Source organism: Mugil cephalus, chromosome 18 (genome assembly GCF_022458985.1).
Source record: "Mugil cephalus isolate CIBA_MC_2020 chromosome 18, CIBA_Mcephalus_1.1, whole genome shotgun sequence".
Lineage (NCBI taxonomy): Eukaryota > Metazoa > Chordata > Actinopteri > Mugiliformes > Mugilidae > Mugil > Mugil cephalus.
The window spans coordinates 13,855,739-13,872,731 of NC_061787.1; the positions used below are offsets into that span (position 1 = coordinate 13,855,739).

Here is a 16,993-nt window from a genome sequence, read left to right on the forward strand (position 1 = left end):
TTCAACGGGGCCGATATGTAAAAACTGACAGCGCATTTAAGATCGCGTCTAAAAAGGGGGGTTTATCTCCTCAGTTACAGATATTCGTCTTTCGCTTGTCTGCATACCACTCGCGTCCTTTTCCTCCCTCTGTATGATTCTATCATGTCCGTCTCGTGTTTCATCTCTTCCCCCTCCACTCCCGCTCCCTTCGCTTTACATCCCCTGACCTCTGACATGTTATCATTCTTGCCTCAGTGGTCGTGATCGAGCTTGAGTGGCAGCCCTGAACGCGAGCGTGTCCGGGGGGCGAAGGGAGGTGAAGGGAAGAACACAACGCAGCCCCCCCCCCGGCCTCCCGAGTTAATATATGCCGCTGCTGTGTCCGGGGCTCTCTCTCTCCGCGGCGTTCCTGCCGGCGCAATCAACACCGACTCCTGCCCTCGCTACACGCATCATTAGCAGTGGTAGGAAATCCCTTCCACTGGTCTCTTACCACTCATTTCTGCATCAGCTAATGATGTCCCAGTCCATCCATAAATTTGTCGTTGTCTGCCGCTTTGAGAAGTTTGACATGGCAGCAGGGCGCACGGGGATGAAAGAGCTCAGCGGACGGCGGCTTAAACGCAGCGGCAGGGGACACGGGACATTAGTAGACGGGAAGAAGCGAGCTAGTTCTGCCTAAATGGATCTCCTAATGATCATCCCCTTGTTTGCGTCTTCATCGCCGCTATTTTCCCGCTGCACCTCCTCCCAACTGTTGTGATTTGGACCAGACATTTGACATGGAAAAAAAAAAAAAAAAAAAGAAACTCACAGGTTTAAATTTAGACGGAGAGCGCACGAACAAAGTCGCGTGCCAACGCGTGCTTGGCGTCGCCGCATCTCCTTGAACACCTCAGAGGTGGCGGATCACGTGATCTGAAGCGCCGCTTTTGTTAATTATGCAGCAGCACAGTGCTGTATTCCCCGCCGCCGCCGCCGCCGCCGCCGCTCCGTGCATGTTACACTGATATGGGACCCGTGACGACGCACGTGAAAATGTCACGGCGAACTCGCTTCCTCCTCGACATGCGCCACTCTCCCCCTCCGCCGTCACGGCGTCCTGGGGGAGCCGCGGCGAATGAGGAGCGGAGGGAACGAGGGGGGGGGGGTTTGGATAGAGCCGTACGGGTGGTTGATATTTACGTTTCCCCGCGTGCCCAAGCGCATGTGCGTGTGTGTGTGATCTTACTGAGGGTCCCCGGCGTAGCTGAGCTGAGCGGGCCTGATCCCGAAGTGAACGATGATGGGGAAGGTGATGACGTCCGGGTTGAACTGCTCCCTGTCCAGTTGGTCGATGCGCACCGAGCTCGGTTTCTGCGGAGGGAAAGGAGTCGGCGGAGTGAGTCATGTAACTGTACAAACCTATTTATATAGCTACCGGGCAGCCGTCATTCAATCACCCGCTGCCCGGTCTGTGATATAACAAATAATCCACCGCGCAAGGGTCATCTGTCAGAGGAGCGTAATGAGGCCCGGATTCTCCTTGCGGTGCGCGGACAGCAATGACAAAGCGGTGTCGGGGACGGCGAGCCAACTTCTGGCGCCCTCATCGGAGGAGATTGACAAGCAACATGTCCTCAGCTGACTCCCAAATCACAGCTAGCCTGTCAGGCGTTTTGCGAGATCAGAGGAAGGGGCTGTAGCATAAGGCGTGCTGATCTGCGCGGCAGATGGCTCGAGGCTCGGGCTCACCTTGACATTAGCCGCGTTCGCTCGCCGCCTCCGCCTGCATACAAACTCCGGTTCGAGTGCGAGAGGTCGCCAGCCCGGCTTTGATTGCGCCTTCAGAGCGACGCGATCGGGTCTGATTGGTTTGATGGCGGGCTGTTTACAATCTCCATAAAAAATACACTGTAAAGGCTGATTCATACACGCAAGACTGTTTAGCATCCACCGCGTCTTCACCTATGCTTTAATGTGCCATGAGTAATTGAAGGAGCCGTTCCACTGTGTGAAATAATCACTGGAGTTTGATTGGCGTCGGGCTCTTTTATATGGAGCGGCGTGCGACCTTGACGCCCACCGTGGCAGGTGAGATTACAGAACGAGAGCATGTACGGACTGAGCTGGGTCGCCTCGCGCTGAAAGAACAGACGATGTTTGACTTCCACACGAGTTTAAGATTAGAAATGATCAGATCTGCTCGATAAGTGGATAGTTTTAAATCGTTCAAATGAGAATTAACCGTAAAACAGGTGCGAGGCGCGCGTCGTCGACCCTCTTGCCTTCAGTGCCTTCGGATGGGTCTATTTTCCCTCCAAACAAGCTCCATCTATGACCTTTTTAATAGTCTTTGTTTGACTGGCAGTCGAATCTTTAACTTGAGTCTAGGGATGGGAGACTATTAAACACCCACTCTCTGGCAACTCTGACAGCAACAATTCAGTCCTGCCAGGAACCGTCGTTGACTCAATAACTCACCCACACCAAAGGTTACACAATCATACTCGCTCCTCATATGCAACCTTTTAGCTAGCTATGACATCCTCACCTTTACCCAGACACAATTACTGCACATCCTCTAAAATACGGGGCGGGACGAGAAGGTTAACCAACTTCGCCGCGACGCGAGGGCTCTCGGCCCGAAACAGCGCCGGTGACGACGGGCGTCCTTGGGGGATAATAGGTGACGCCGCTCGTGTCAGAGGCCGCACAGGAACAGCCTTATTCCTACAGTGTCGGGGGGGGGGGGGGGGTGGGGGTGGGGGGGGGCAAACGTCCTTGAGGCGTCAGACAAAGCCGCCTCCGGTCGTAAGGGAGAAGCGGAGGCCTCACCATGCCCGGGTTGGTGACGATCATGCCCTTGCACTCCTCCGCATATTTCTGCCACTCCAGCTCCTCCCACTGCAGCATGTCCGCGATCTCCTCCTCGGGGACCAGGGGCTTGCTGCTGTGTAGCAGGTACAGCAGCACCTGATGCATCGACAGCACCTCCTTCCCACCATCTACGATAATTTACGAACAAACAAACAAACAAAAAAATTAATATCTGCATGAACAGGAGGATGAAAAGTATCATGAAAGAGTTAACCAGACAGACAGACAGACAGACACTTTTCATTAATTTTCATTCTTCTGCCGTTCAAAATCCTCGGAGCAAAATCACTAAGGAGAAAATCTCTGTTTTCATATAAGCGCCTCGCCCGCCTCACCTCTGCAAACTCGACGTTTTTTTTTTTGTTTTTTTTTTCTTCCCTCACCAATATTACACGCCGCGAAAATGTTCCCATGCATCACAATCACACCGTTGAGGGGAAGAAAGCGCGGGCGCACCGACGCAAGGTCGGACGGCGCGCGACACGCGAAAGGCACATAATGACGCGCCTTTAATGGCATTCCAATCTGTATTACAAATTCTGAAAATAAGCGGACGGACGCACGCGAAAAACGCGCGTGCGGAAAAAAAAAAATCCGGGGCCCGAGGACAAGCATGTAATCAAGCGGGTCAAATAGAGGCAGTTTAATGGACACTCTGGCAAAATTGATTGACCTCCATTTACCAGCGTTCAGATGACCAGACACACAAGCGGATATCTGCTCTTCTTTCTCGGGAAAAGGGACGCGCTAAACAAACGCACATGCTGTAACTTTAACACACACACACACACACACAGCGCTCATCACGCTCTCGGCATAACTCCCCGCGTCTTCTCACTCTCCGTCTCTTTACAGATCAAATCAGAAACATCGGATTTTTCTGTTTGTGCTTTTGTGAAAGAGGCGGATAAGTGTTTGTAGCTGACTAAATTGGGAAAGATACGAGAGAAATTGTTTCTTTTTCTTTTTTTTTTTTCCTTCCTCTCGGATGGAAAGGAGGTGGGTGGCGCGGACTGTCATAACAAACGCCGCGGCGATATCGCAGTGCAGCAGCACCATCATGTGTATCGAAGATGAACACCACGCAGGGCGGCCGAGGCACCCGCTCGACCGGGAACACGCCACATATATCAGCATCGCCGAGAAGCGCTCCGAGCAGATGTTGCCGGCTCCTTTTTTCCTTTCATGCGGCGTGACGGGATGCGAGGAGCGAGGACCACCAGAGGGAGACAGATGACAAAAGGGAAGCAGAACGGGGCTCTGTGTAGGTTGTTTAGAGTCCTACCAGGTAAGAATCTGACGAAACGGGGCATGAAATGAAACTGCTGGCACCCGGAGGACTCGTTCTCGGGATCAGGACCTGGAAGAAAGACATTTTTTGTGGGTTTTTTTTTTTTTTCCAAGCGGAACACGATGTTTAATGCTGAAACTCTCGCGTGAAAAAGCTTTTCACACAAAAGCGCAAGTGTAAATTTGACATTATGTTGGTGGTAATGCGAGAAAAACACAAATGAAGCTTTTTTTTGTGCCACAGATGTGAAACAAGTGATAAATATTTTAAATGTGTCATGTATTTTGGGGCTAAATAAACATTAAATGTTGATATTTGTTCAGTTAGTGGAGTTTTTGTGTCACTGTTGGTCTTTGCATGGTTCTCTCCTTGTATGTACCTATACACATGGTAAATAAAGATGATTTGATTTGTTGTTTTTCCCCAGCTTCCTGGTCTCCCATGGTCAACACATCAGAGGTAAGATTCTACAGTGTAACCCTATGGGGCGGATGTGCTATGTTGAAATAAATCACTTACTTTCACCATTAATGTGCCTATAAATCGTCTTTATCGCCTATAAACGTCTGTCAATATGAAAAAGCTTGTGTTCATCCATCACCGTTCAAAGTTTGAAATTACTCAGAAAACTTATAAACACTGATAAATAGTGAAAACTAAACTAGCCTGACTGTATTTAGTATTATCATTAGTATTATAATTATGACATTAGGACGCTAGCAACAATAACTACTGCCACCTGCTGGTATGGAGAGTCACGTATTTTCATGTATGAACAAATAAAGAACGACATCCATTTAAGGTCTCGTTTAATTTCCGCTGCTTCTCATTTTGACATGATTCACTGTCAAAGCTGATGTCACGCTGCGTGAACGCGACAGAGCCCGGTAGGACAATTCGCGAATTCAACCATAATTTATGAAGCCGTGCGAAGCCGCCACTTCCTGTCATATGTGCGTAATGGCTTTTGAAAAACGGACAAAAAGTCCGGGGAGGCGTACCTTTCAGGTTCCAGTCGTAGAGCTCCAGAATATCCTGGAACAAGTAGGCGGCGAACAACTCCAGGCCCCGGACGCAGTAGTTCTGAACGCAACAGAAGGAGAGTGAGAGCGCGTTCGACAGCAGCGGCATGTGAGAACAGAGCACAGGCACGCCGCCACAAAGAGCACCTTAATGTAGATATGACGGATAAGTAAATCCAGTTCTCTGACTTTATCGCATAAGCCGCCTTATCGATACAGTCAACCTCAGCGGGTCAAAATTGAGCTTTCTTCCCCTCTTCTAAAGGGATTAGCACCTTTCGCGCACCCGAGCACCGAGGTGCGAGGGGTTACGCGTGGCTCAGCCGCGCTCAGGCTCGGGCCGTTTGAGATAAAAACAAAGGGGTTGAGAGGGGGGAGAAAAAGAGCTGGAGATAAAGTGGGGTTTTACTGACCTCCGGCGTCATCTCCTGTATGAAGTGAATGGTGTAATCTATGTTGAAGCGGATCACACGGCACAATGGGATCTGTGATGATGAAAGGAAGAGAGGACGTGGAGAAGAAAGGACAGGCCGACTCATTAGCGTGGCGTTAGGCTGCAGAGGTTACAGCTTTTCAAGGAAACTCATTAAAAGCTCGTTTTTTTTTAGTTTTTTTTTTTTACTAGTGCGGAGCTGGAAAATGAGCAAAAACACGGTGAAGTTTAAAAACCGGAGCGTTTGCAAACAGTTCCTGCAAATGACACGCCTCCACACACACACACACACGGGCCTGCACCTGACTCTTGAAAATGAAGTAACTCAAATCTTCCTAAATAGATAAGCCTGCCCCTCTGTGTTTAATCTCCCTAGTTACACGGTCTTTGTTGTCGGAGCGCAGGGGTCCATTTTAAGAGATTAACCTGGGAGCCGCATTCATTCTTGCCCATCCCAGCAGCTAACTAGCAGGGGGCTAATATCGCCATGCTCAGAGGTTCTTAATCCCCACGCCGCCGTGAAGCGTTTACCCCGGCTTTTAACAAGGGCCGCTTAAATTATCCAGTTCAAATCATGTCTAATCCTCGGGGCTCTTTTCATGCTAGACGGATATTGACCAAGTACTCCATTATTCAAACAAGCAGGAGAAAACACACAGGAAGACACAAGCACGCGCATATATATCAGGACACAAATATATTCACACACTTTTTTTCCCTTTTTTTTTTTTTTTTGCGAGGGTTCGGTTGATTTTTTAGCTCCTTTTAAAGTTGGTCGCTGGGATAAAAGTCGGGGCCCCGGCTCGAATGGCTACAGAAAGAGAGGTCCTTTTAAGTGGCGACATCTCTAATGCTCGACAGTTACTGATGGGCCTTCAAAAGGGAGGGAGAGGACTCCTCGACAAGGTCAGCCAAGTGAGAGGGGAGCACTTTGTCCAGGCAACAAAGGAGCCGACCCCGAGCCAAAAGCCGATTTGAAGTTATTTTTGAGGAGAGTGGAGCTTAAGGAGGAGAAGAAAGGGGAGGGGAGGGCGGCTCTGACATAAACGATGTTTGCTGCCAGGCACGTAGGAGGAGGACGGTGTTCTGTAAGGGGCAATCAAGGCTTCACTGAGCTGCAGTTGGGCTATGGGCTGCCTTATGTATGGGGAGGAAACAAAACTGATCATCTTTACACAGGAGAAGGGCGGCACAATTGATCAGATTTCATCACAGGTTCTGCTGCATATCTAATCGAGCAGTTTCTCAACCAGTAGTCAGCCAACCACCAGGGGGCGAATGCATGGTTCCCAACTAACGAGCCAGCGCCCTTTGGAGCAGCAGCCTCAGGTTACCTGGTGGACTAACAAGAGCAAGTCATCACAGACTTGTTTTGGATTTATATGCGAAGAGTGCAGCTGAATTGTGTCTGCCCCGTAGGGTAACACAACTAATCCGTCCAATCATCTAGAAGAACATCACACATGTACGCCAAAGCTAACGATCCACGTCGCTGTCCATCCAAACAACCATCTGTGTAACCTTTATTTGTCATTATTTAGCATTTATTCTGATTTAAAGTTTCATTTTGATTGAATATTGTTTGTTTAAAAGTAGCGCAATAAAAATACAGATGTTTTCCCTAATATGATGAATAACCGTGATTAATAATCCTGATTATCAACCCATGAGGAGGAGAAAATACATTCACAGTGATGTATGCTGAACACTTGGACATGAATAAATACATATTAGTGTGAATATTTAACAGGTACACATATGGAAACATGCATTAATACTCACTTTGTTTTGTTTTAGTTAACGTTCTGCACCTTCTCAGTGAATTGTTATTCGTTCTAAACTCACGACGCAGCCACTATCTGTAATTATCTGTAAACAGTGACGGACGAACCATCCATGACACCACCCTATGTTTCCAAAAGCTCAGTGAGGGGTACGTGTTAATACTCCTGCGCTGACGCGCTGGCAGAAGTTATCACGCCGCTGGTCGATGACTTGGCAGCAGCGTGAAGTTTCTGTTTGTACTTCAAACAAAACCGCCTGGAACAGAAAAGCTCGAGCTCAAGAAAAACTTCAGTGGTAGAGTTTACAAGACGACTTATTCCAGGTGAAGAAAGTGTCTGACATTCAGGCTGCTAACTTTCTGTTTGCTTTTCACTTTAAGGACCCACGTAAACGCAAAAAATATGGGTGTTTACTATTTGTTTTATTATTATTTTTGTATTTCTATTCATGGTTATTATTATTATTACTGACAGGCAGTGAAGAATACATATATATAGTTTCTGTTTACTTGTTTTTTATGTTCATTAAACTAAATAAACTAAACTAAATGGTGTGCAAGAGCTATGTTAAAGATTCTAACCCTCAAAATAATTTTCCTGAAGCTCCACGTACTAGTGTTGAGATGTTAGATCAATAATCCATAATGTTTCTATCAGAGGAGCTTTAAGTCTTGTTTCATGCCTTTGAGAATGAAACAACTTCCCCAAGGTGAAACCGTGAGCAACGTCAATTAGATTGTGTTGCTTGTGAGGACGGAGCAAGCTCCAAAAACACAACTTAAAGGGAACTGCAGACTCCAAGCGAGTGAATAAATAACAGCGGAAAATCTAAGAAAACAGGAGCCTAACTGAGAAAAATGACGCCGCAGTGACTCGCACCGTTTACCTCTAAAAAAACAAAAACAAACAAACATCTGAACCCACTTCGGTGGAACATTCACGGCTTATTGGCTGCGCCGCTAACATCTCGAAGCAGGCTTACGTTAGTGAGAGGCGTGTGGGAGAAAAGGGAGAAGCCTTCAAACAGGTACTCGTGGTCATCGTACTCGATCACAGTCGGCCTGTCGGTCTGGAACGGAGAACAAGCGCGATACTTTAATGTGACGAGGCTTCGTGCTGTGAATGTGAACACAGTGAACACTGGCGCGACACCGTGGAAAATACCTTCCACAGTGAATATCTTCAAGGCTGTCATTACTCTTTAGAGTTGACTTAAAGATTGTTAACATATTGTGGATATAACAGCACTAGCATTACAGATTTTACTATATAGTGTTATGCATAGTGAGACGATTGCAAGTGGTTTTTCTTTCATTTTAGGGTCTTGACAAAAGAGACGAAGTCGTACCAGGAAGTTGGTGGGAGGAGACACGGTGATCCTGTAGTGGAACAGTTTCCCCGCGTTGTTGTTCATTGGTCGGCACTGTTTCACAGGCTGGAAAGGAAGCACAAGATAAATGGTCACACTTAGACAAAACATTAGACTTTTAGGACTTTAACTCATGGCTGTTTCTTTTTTTAAATCTTTTTGCGTCTTTATTGGGAAGAGAGACACAAAGTAAAGGGTAAAGAGAGAAGGAGGCAACATGCAGCAAAAGTTACGGGTTGGAAACGAACCTGCGTCACTGTGGAGAGGGCAAAAAAAAAAAAAAGAAATGTCCACCACAATTCTTGTGTTGTTCGGACAGTTGAAAATGCAAAAATATTCAGTTTATACTTGTGACTGGTCAACTCATTAAAGGATCATTCATCAGTTAAGTGACTTGTAAAGAGAGTTCATCACACATATAAAACAATCAACTGACAGATCAACCAAATAGTGAAGATATCTATTAATGAGGGGGAAACCATGCTCATTTTGTCACGGGCGTTTACTTTCATTTGGATAATGACTTTAGAATAATATTAACATGTAAAAGACGATGCTGTAGGTTAATCCGTAACTTTGTGTTGCCTCGTGTTGAAGAGAGATGGGACTTATCATTACACAACACAAATCAGATATGAAAGTGTCTGGCAAAATAATTGACTTGACTGAAGTTAAAGACCCCGTCGGTTTCTTCCAGATGTAATATTGTCATCTGATTCTTTCAGATGATACGATCTGACTCACGGTCCCTTCAGCGCGATAGAAAACGGCCTCTGCCTTGAGAATACATTTAGGCCGACTAGAATAATCCCCGCGCCCCTCCGTGGCACGATTTCAAGGTTATAAAAGGGTGATTTATTCACGGCATGTCATACCTCCTCCCCTGGGTAGATGCTGTGGCGGATCCCTGTACGTCTGGCCTTGGCACTGCACTTACACAGGGGACCATCATTCATCTGGACAGAAAGAAAATACGTAAATCAGACACGGCCGCTTCGCTTTTCCATGTACGACACAGAGCCCACTCAACACTTTACATGTCCAAACTGCAGACTCCTGACCTTAACTTCTCTACTGGAGTTTGAAGCTTTGAGCTCAGTGTTTGAGTACGTCTATATGGATATGCTGTGTGTAAAGCTGCTGGCCTTCAGCTTTATTGTTATGCTGTTTCCGAACATTTCATCAGTTCAGTGAAATTTAAAGTTCAAAGCACAAACAACAGCAGAGTCAGAGTCGCAGCCTTCGTGGCTGCCCCCTACAGGAGCTCTTTTGGAAAAAAAAAATACATGTTTGGCAGTCGACAAAAGTTGAAAGTAGGGATTGACCGATGTGGATTTTTTGGGGCCGATGGCCGATAATGTGCTGCCGATTCTTCTGAGCTACTGTAAATATGACACGATGATAACAAATGTTGCAAATCTCAAATTTATCCAAAAACATAAACGTTTAGTGAACTCGATAAACAGGTAAAAAGAGGTAGAGCACAAGCATTTTCCAGTTTCTAGCTGCACGCGCTCTGTTAGTGGGGGAGCGGCAATGTATGGGCTGCACGGCTCCATAGCCTCTCTAGCACCAGGCTAGAAAAAAAAAAAATGCACATACTGGCCCTATGGCCATAGTCGTGGTATGGTAGTTGTAAGGGATGTATGCTTTGTTTCTTTCTTTCGATTCGTTTTTAACAAAAAAGAGTTTCTTTTAGGATCACGTTCAGGCTACAAATATTGGAGCGTGACGGTTAAATCAAAAGGACAGGTGTAGCCTTACAGATATTTTTGTTAAAGCTGTGGAATATCGAGTGAACTCTCGAATCCAAGGCCGCCTCAGGGAACGGTTTCAGCCGGAGCTTTTCTTCTCGACGCTTGAAATTACCGCACAAAGAAAAAAAAACAATCCATCTCCACCGCTCCTGACCTGTCCGGGGTCGTTGTACCACAGCTCCTCGTGCAGCCGGTCGGGGTGAGCTTTCTTTCTCTTGATCTCGGCGATGACATCGAAAACCTCTGAGTCAGAGCTGCTGGAGCAGGTGCTTCCCTCGCCGTCCGACTCACAGTCTGACTCACTGCTGCTGTCGTCTGAAATCAAAGCGCCACAAGGACCTTAATCATGGGAGCGTTATATAGTGCTGACGACTGGAGCCCCGGCGCGGTGAGCTGGGGCTGGTCGAGCGGTTAAGTTGCCCTGCTCAGCTGTATTACACAACATAAAGTCTCAAACTGTCAGAAAGGTTTCAGAGTTCCTCCTCCTCCCGCTCCTGTACCGGAATAACAACCCGCATGACGCTGATGATGCAGCAAAGTTTCAGATCTCTCCCCTAATTAGAACTCACTTAATGTTAAATTTATTGTTCAAATTCTTCACGCCAAACGCAGCCGAACATGCAGATGTGAGACTTAAGGAACAGCGCTGTTGCCAGAGCAGACATCTGGCACCCTATCCCCCCCCCCCCCCCCCAACTGGAAAGAACCCTCACAGCAAACCGGGGATTATAATTACCATTCAGCTGAACGGTTTGTGGCTCTCAGCTAAGGAGAGTCTTCCATTTTTATCAGCGTTTTAACTCGAGCACTTGGTTGTGAAGTTGCCCAGAGCAACATATTTAGCAAATTAGATCTCCCTGAGTGAGATTTATATTATTGCCGTGGTGCAATAGACAATCAGACAGAGAGCCCTGCAGATACCATCGTGAACACTTAACTTAATCTCTCTCGCGCTGCAAAGCACCGCCGAGAAGACGGCACGTTTTTGTGCATGTCAATAACAGAGGGATGTCAACAGATGCATTAAACGTCGGCTGTTGTTCGCAAACGCGGCGGCGAGAGCGAGCAGGTTTTAATTAAGGGAATCTATATCTCAGCGCTGCAGGTGAATAAAACAATGATCAATGACAGACATACGCTCCATTTAAATGACCGTTTAATATTATACCCAACTAGTTATACTTTGCATCGGACCTGGATCCTCATCCAGTTTGGTCTTGGGCGGCTCCCATTTGGGTCGAGCGTCCTTGGCTCGCTCCTGCCTCCGTCCCAGCTCTTCCTCGAAGCGCTCGTACAGGTCCCTCAGTTTACTCGTCCCCACGACCGTAGAGTCTCCCTGGAATGAGTCGGTTCAGAAATAACTAACCATCCGAGATGGAGTTTTTCCCATTTCAAAAAAAACTAGCTACAGAAAATACTGAATGTTACTATTATCCACATGATGTTTTAAACACAGTTTTGCATTTCAGTGAATGCAGTATAGAGAAAACAGAAAGTGTGTGTGTGTGTGTGAGTTCTCACTAGAGAACAGCTAATCATGAATAAGAAGATAATCTTCATCATGTAACTGTAGACAAGTATTGGATTGTTACAGAACCCAGTCATGTGAGAACAAGGTGTGCTCCACACGATTAACATTGCTACACCTTCTGCATAACAAACCTAAACTTTCCACTTTCATTTAGACCTCGGGTGACTAGTGAAACTTCTAAAACCCTCCTCTGATGATTCTCTACCATCCAGTTGTTTATCTAAAACAAAGACAAATGGAAGTATCTAATTAAGTTACCATATATGGTTCCTTGCCCTTAACTGATAAACAATGTATTTAGTCCATTAGAACATAAGTGCTGATTCAGGCACTTGTCAACATACAGATTACAGTAACAATTAATTAATATGATTTGTTTTGTTGAATGCACAGGTATTCATGTTCACATGTATGTTGCTATTGCCCAGGGAAGAAGAGACCGCTGGTGTTTTTTTTGTTTTTTTTAGTTTTGGGGGAGAGAAACCGAGGGGGGGGTTCCAGAAAAAAGAGAGAGGGCCGAGGCCAGCGAATGGGAAACGGTCTGTTGTTCTGCATGACTCCTCACTAAAATAATTACAAAAGAGCCCCAGTGTCTGCATCTTCTTTGAGAATACACTCCACACCGACAACGCTTAACAATAAAACACTTATGAGGCGGACCTAGCAGACCACATCTGACCTGAATGTTTCCTTAATCTCCTCTGATTGGCTGAGTGAAAACCACATGCTTCTAAACCTCACTGAGAGGCACAATCAAAGGTCAAATGTGTGCTGACGTTCCTTGCACAATAAAGGGCCGAGTAAACATGTATTTGAGCTTCTTAATAAAAAGGGAAAGTTTGTGCATACAATAGGGGAAGTGTAGTTCATGCACAAGAGGCCGCTCCACTGAGATCTGAAATCTCTGTTGCGAAGCTGGAATCCTGACTGTCACGGCAGAAAAGGCCCGAGCGCTAAATCTGTTCTTGGAGGAGGTAAAGGGATAAAACTGGGTTTCATCTCAACATTTACCATCACTTTAGCTTCACTGAAGGGCAGCTCAGGTGTCTGCCAGAATGTGTAATTCATGGGGAGAAAGTGGCTGAGGCCAGCATTCGCTACAGACGGCCGGCAAAGGTCAGGGTTTTAGTGAAGAAAAAGGAGTTGGCGCCACCCGCAAAATTCAAAGACAGCAGAAAAGGATTCGAGAGGGCAGGTGGTGATTCGCAAAGCAGGACTGAGGCGTCTTTTGCGCGCTTCTGTTTTGTTCTGGAGGACTCTAACACTGTCATCACAGAGGAATCTGGTGAAGTTTCTTTTGACAGTCAAATAAAAATGATCAAGTCAGACTTTCCCTTGTTTAATGGGCCTTTACTAAACTGCAGACAGAGACATCTTCATGCTGCAAAGTGTAGAAAGAGAAAAGTACCACTTGGTCCATGGGATCGTTGGAGTAGTAGTTCTCAGCGTGGGTGCAGCGGATCCAGGCAGGCTTCAGCTGCTCCTCCTCCTCTTTCTCCTCATCCCCCTTCTCCTTCTCTCTCTCCCTCTCCCGTTCCCTCTCTCGCTCTCGGTCCCGGTCGCCGGCGGCCTCTTCGGGGTCCCGGCTCCTGACGGAGGAGTAGCTGCGCTCTCTGCTCGGCCCAGAGGAGCTCTCCGACCTCCGCTCCTTCTCCTCCTCCCAGCGGCCGCGCTTCCTGTCCCGGCTCGTCGACCGACTGCAAACAGCGTGTTCACAGTCAGAAAAGATGGGAAAAGATGCGAAATCACATCTTCATCGCTTCATGTAATAAGCAAAGTGAATGTGTCACTGGGATTAATTACGAAGAAAAAAGCGTGTTTAATACACGACAGTCTCTCTGGAAACGTAAACTGGATGTTTGAGGGAGATTATCAAACGTTAAGTTCTCTCACAGTACCTCTACTTTAGGGAAGTGCGCTTGTACTATAATTTCCTTCACAAATAAATAATGACATCTATTGCCAAAGCACAACTTGTCTCTGCACAGAAGCAAGCAGACGATTCAGAGTTCTCTCAGCAGGACGAGTCTTTCATTTGTGGTTGTTAGCCTCGGGTTAGCTTCCAGGACCTTTTAATATAAATTTTTCATTGAAAATGGATATTTTAAGAGATGCAATTATTTTATTCCTGCTGGCAATAAAGAAATCCGGGAACCACGCAAGCAAACTAAATGATTCAAAAGATGCACTGAAAAGTGTGAAAAAAAATCTTTCTTAATAATGCATCTGTTGCAGGACTGAATAGATACCAGACTGATCTAAGATTTCCTGAACACACGAGCCTGTAAGTGTTTCGAGAAGCGATCGGTATTTCACATCAGCTGCGGCAAAGCAAATAAGGGACTACACGTGTACCTTCGAGGCCTCTTCCTGTGCCTGTCGGGCGACTGGGATCTCCGGCTTTCTCTGTGCCGATACCTCTCTCTGTGAACAAATACAGAGCGGTCACACGAAGACGGAATTTGTTTCACTGGTTCATTCATTTGAGAAAGGAGTTGTAGCGTGTACCTGCTGCGATCCCTGCTCCTGTGTCTGGGGGGAGTCCGGCCTCTGTCGTACTCAGACCTGTACCGTCCACCCTCCGGCCTGCTCCGCCTGTCTGGACTTCTTCCACGGTCCTTCCTCTCTCCGGGAAATTCCGCTTTGTGCCTGTCGCCGTGGCTGCCGTAGCCATAGCACTTCTGCCTGTGGTCATCGTGGCGATATCCTCTTTCTGGAGATCTCCTGCTGTCCATGGGCTTCTCATACTTGTACTGCCCCCCTTGCCGGATGCCATGGTCCGGTTGAAACTGGGTGGGATTCTGGGTGTAGCCCGGGTTGAATGTGGGAGGAGGGAAAGGAGGGTGGGGGTAGTTCATGGAATACGGAGGGTGGTAGCCCATCGACTGAGAGGACATGGGGGGAGGCATGGGTGGGTGTGGTATTGGCGGCGGGGGCACGGGAGGCATCATATAACTGTGGTAGGGATTCTGAGCAGACACCTGGGCCCCGGAAGTCGGACCACCTGCGGAGCTGGGCAAGGGAGGAGGTGGAAAGTTAGGCGGAGGCTCGGGGAAACCTTGCCTAGCAGGAGGCTTGGGAAAAGGGGGACGCACTGGGCACTGGTTAAGAGAATTAGGCGGCTGGGACGGAGATGGAGGAGGGTACTGCATGAAGTCGGAGTGCGGCGGCATGTAGCCACTGTTTCCAGGGTACCCCGAAGTGGGAGGAGTCTGCGGATCGTAATGGTAGGGGGGAACTGGAGGCTGGGGAGGGGGCGGCCTCAGGTTGGTAGGGCGGTAGTTTTGGGGCGAGCCGTGCTGACCCGGGGGCATTCCTCCCCTCGGTCCCCCGCGATCCTGATGGAAAGACATGACTGTGGACGTGACAGAACAATCAAGTTAAGACAGATACTCACTTGTAACCTAAATGAATATAAACACACTTGAAAGAAAAAGGGTGACAGTTGAAAGCATATGAGACGATGCACATTTGTGAAAAATGTCAATAACTATATCAGATCATAGGGAGGCTTTCAATTCCTTAGAATAAACTTCAATGTGGGTTCTCCGAATGTTGTGTCAAGGCATATTTTGTCTTTAAGTAGTCTTTATTGGAAAGTTGTGACTGATTTTTGGACATACGACGGACGGTTAGTTAAGTTATTGGTCAGGGAAACCCAAAGAGAAGCAGAGCCAGGCTTTGACACAACACCAGTCCTGTGCAACTTAATAAATCAACGCGCTGCAGCTTCATGCACGTCTAAAGGATTTTAAATAAAAGATAATGATGATAGCGAAAAGTTCTGGAAAGAAAATATCCATAAAATAAAACAGCTGATAGACATAATGATGATGGAAATGAACCAGCTTTAGTTTTCATCTCAAGCTTGCGATAAAAAACCTTCAAACAGCACCTATGAGTTGGGTCACATCCTTACTATTAGAAGAGCTAAAGGTAGCAATCAAATATTATTTGTTGTGTGAAACTGTTTACCAACAGCTGGGTATTTATAGTACTGATGTAAGCTCCGTTACCTAGCAGGCTGCACCCTTTTAAGACCAGGTTTTATTTGTCACGTGCACAGTTATATTTAGTAGAATGCAGAGTGCAATGTATTGTTGTACCTATCAGTAGTAAAAAGGTACTACAATGGAAACAGTTATACAGGACACAAGATAAACATATATATAAATACAAATATAAACTGTAAATTTAACAGGGGATGGCTCGTATATCCATGAATTTATAATATTTCTGCCACTACGCACTTCAACGTAAAAAGAAAATTGCCTTCATAGGAGAAATTTGTTATTCTGACTCAGCAATATTATTTAACTAACAGTATTATTTAACTGACAGTATTATTTAGCCAATAATAGCAGCTAGGTCGAAGCTTCACTTGATAGCCGGTAACATGTTAATTAGCAAGCTAGCAAGCGCATCATGCCGATAAACGTAAGGAAGAAAACTACCTTTGAATTGAAAGAGAACTACAAGCGGAGGCGTGTCATTCCGTCCTTCCTACAGGCTCAAAATTCAACAATATAACAGTCTAAATGGTCTTTAAAATATTAATAATTTTATAAAGCTATCCAGTTCAAATAGCTGTCTGCACACGCCGTCCCAGTGTCTGGCGTTTCTGGTCGGACTGTTTAAGGAGAGGGACACGGGTGGACCAATCACATTCGGGGATTCTGCCGTTGGCCAATCAAAATGCTTCCTGCACTTGAAAAGTTTCTCGTCGGAACGGAGAGTCAGTGCAATACAAAAACAGCAGGCGGAAAATTTGTGTAAAATAAATACACATTTCAGAACTTTCATACTAATATAAGACTTATTTGAATATCAATTTTAGGCTTATAAATAGTGCACTCAATTAAAAAAAATGTATTCGTTGTATTCTTTGACAGATATTTCAATGCCACCATACGTGACTATTTGTTCGCTCATTTAATATTTCAGAAAAGAAAAGAAAAAACGTAA

The 16,993-nt window shown here is 46.3% G+C and overlaps 1 protein-coding gene across 2 annotated transcripts in view; it reads right to left on the reverse strand.

Moving 5' to 3' along the window:
* Positions 1–16,646, reverse strand: part of drosha (drosha ribonuclease III) — a 95,496-nt gene extending 78,850 nt beyond the window's left edge. The window contains exons 1-14 of one of the 2 annotated variants that reach the window (XM_047612152.1): positions 16,483–16,646; positions 14,537–15,383; positions 14,384–14,452; positions 13,437–13,725; positions 11,692–11,833; positions 10,652–10,812; positions 9,616–9,696; positions 8,720–8,806; positions 8,354–8,440; positions 5,568–5,639; positions 5,134–5,215; positions 4,127–4,201; positions 2,800–2,969; positions 1,214–1,338 (exon numbers count right to left, since the gene is read on the reverse strand). In XM_047612152.1, coding sequence (XP_047468108.1) covers positions 1,214–1,338; positions 2,800–2,969; positions 4,127–4,201; positions 5,134–5,215; positions 5,568–5,639; positions 8,354–8,440; positions 8,720–8,806; positions 9,616–9,696; positions 10,652–10,812; positions 11,692–11,833; positions 13,437–13,725; positions 14,384–14,452; positions 14,537–15,381 — 2,285 coding nt within the window. In that variant the 5' untranslated portion in view covers positions 15,382–15,383; positions 16,483–16,646. Of the gene's footprint in view, positions 1–1,213; positions 1,339–2,799; positions 2,970–4,126; positions 4,202–5,133; positions 5,216–5,567; positions 5,640–8,353; positions 8,441–8,719; positions 8,807–9,615; positions 9,697–10,651; positions 10,813–11,670; positions 11,834–13,436; positions 13,726–14,383; positions 14,453–14,536; positions 15,384–16,482 lie in introns of both variants that reach the window. The other variant, XM_047612151.1, reaches the window with a different exon arrangement.
* Between the last annotated feature and the right edge of the window lie 347 nt (positions 16,647–16,993).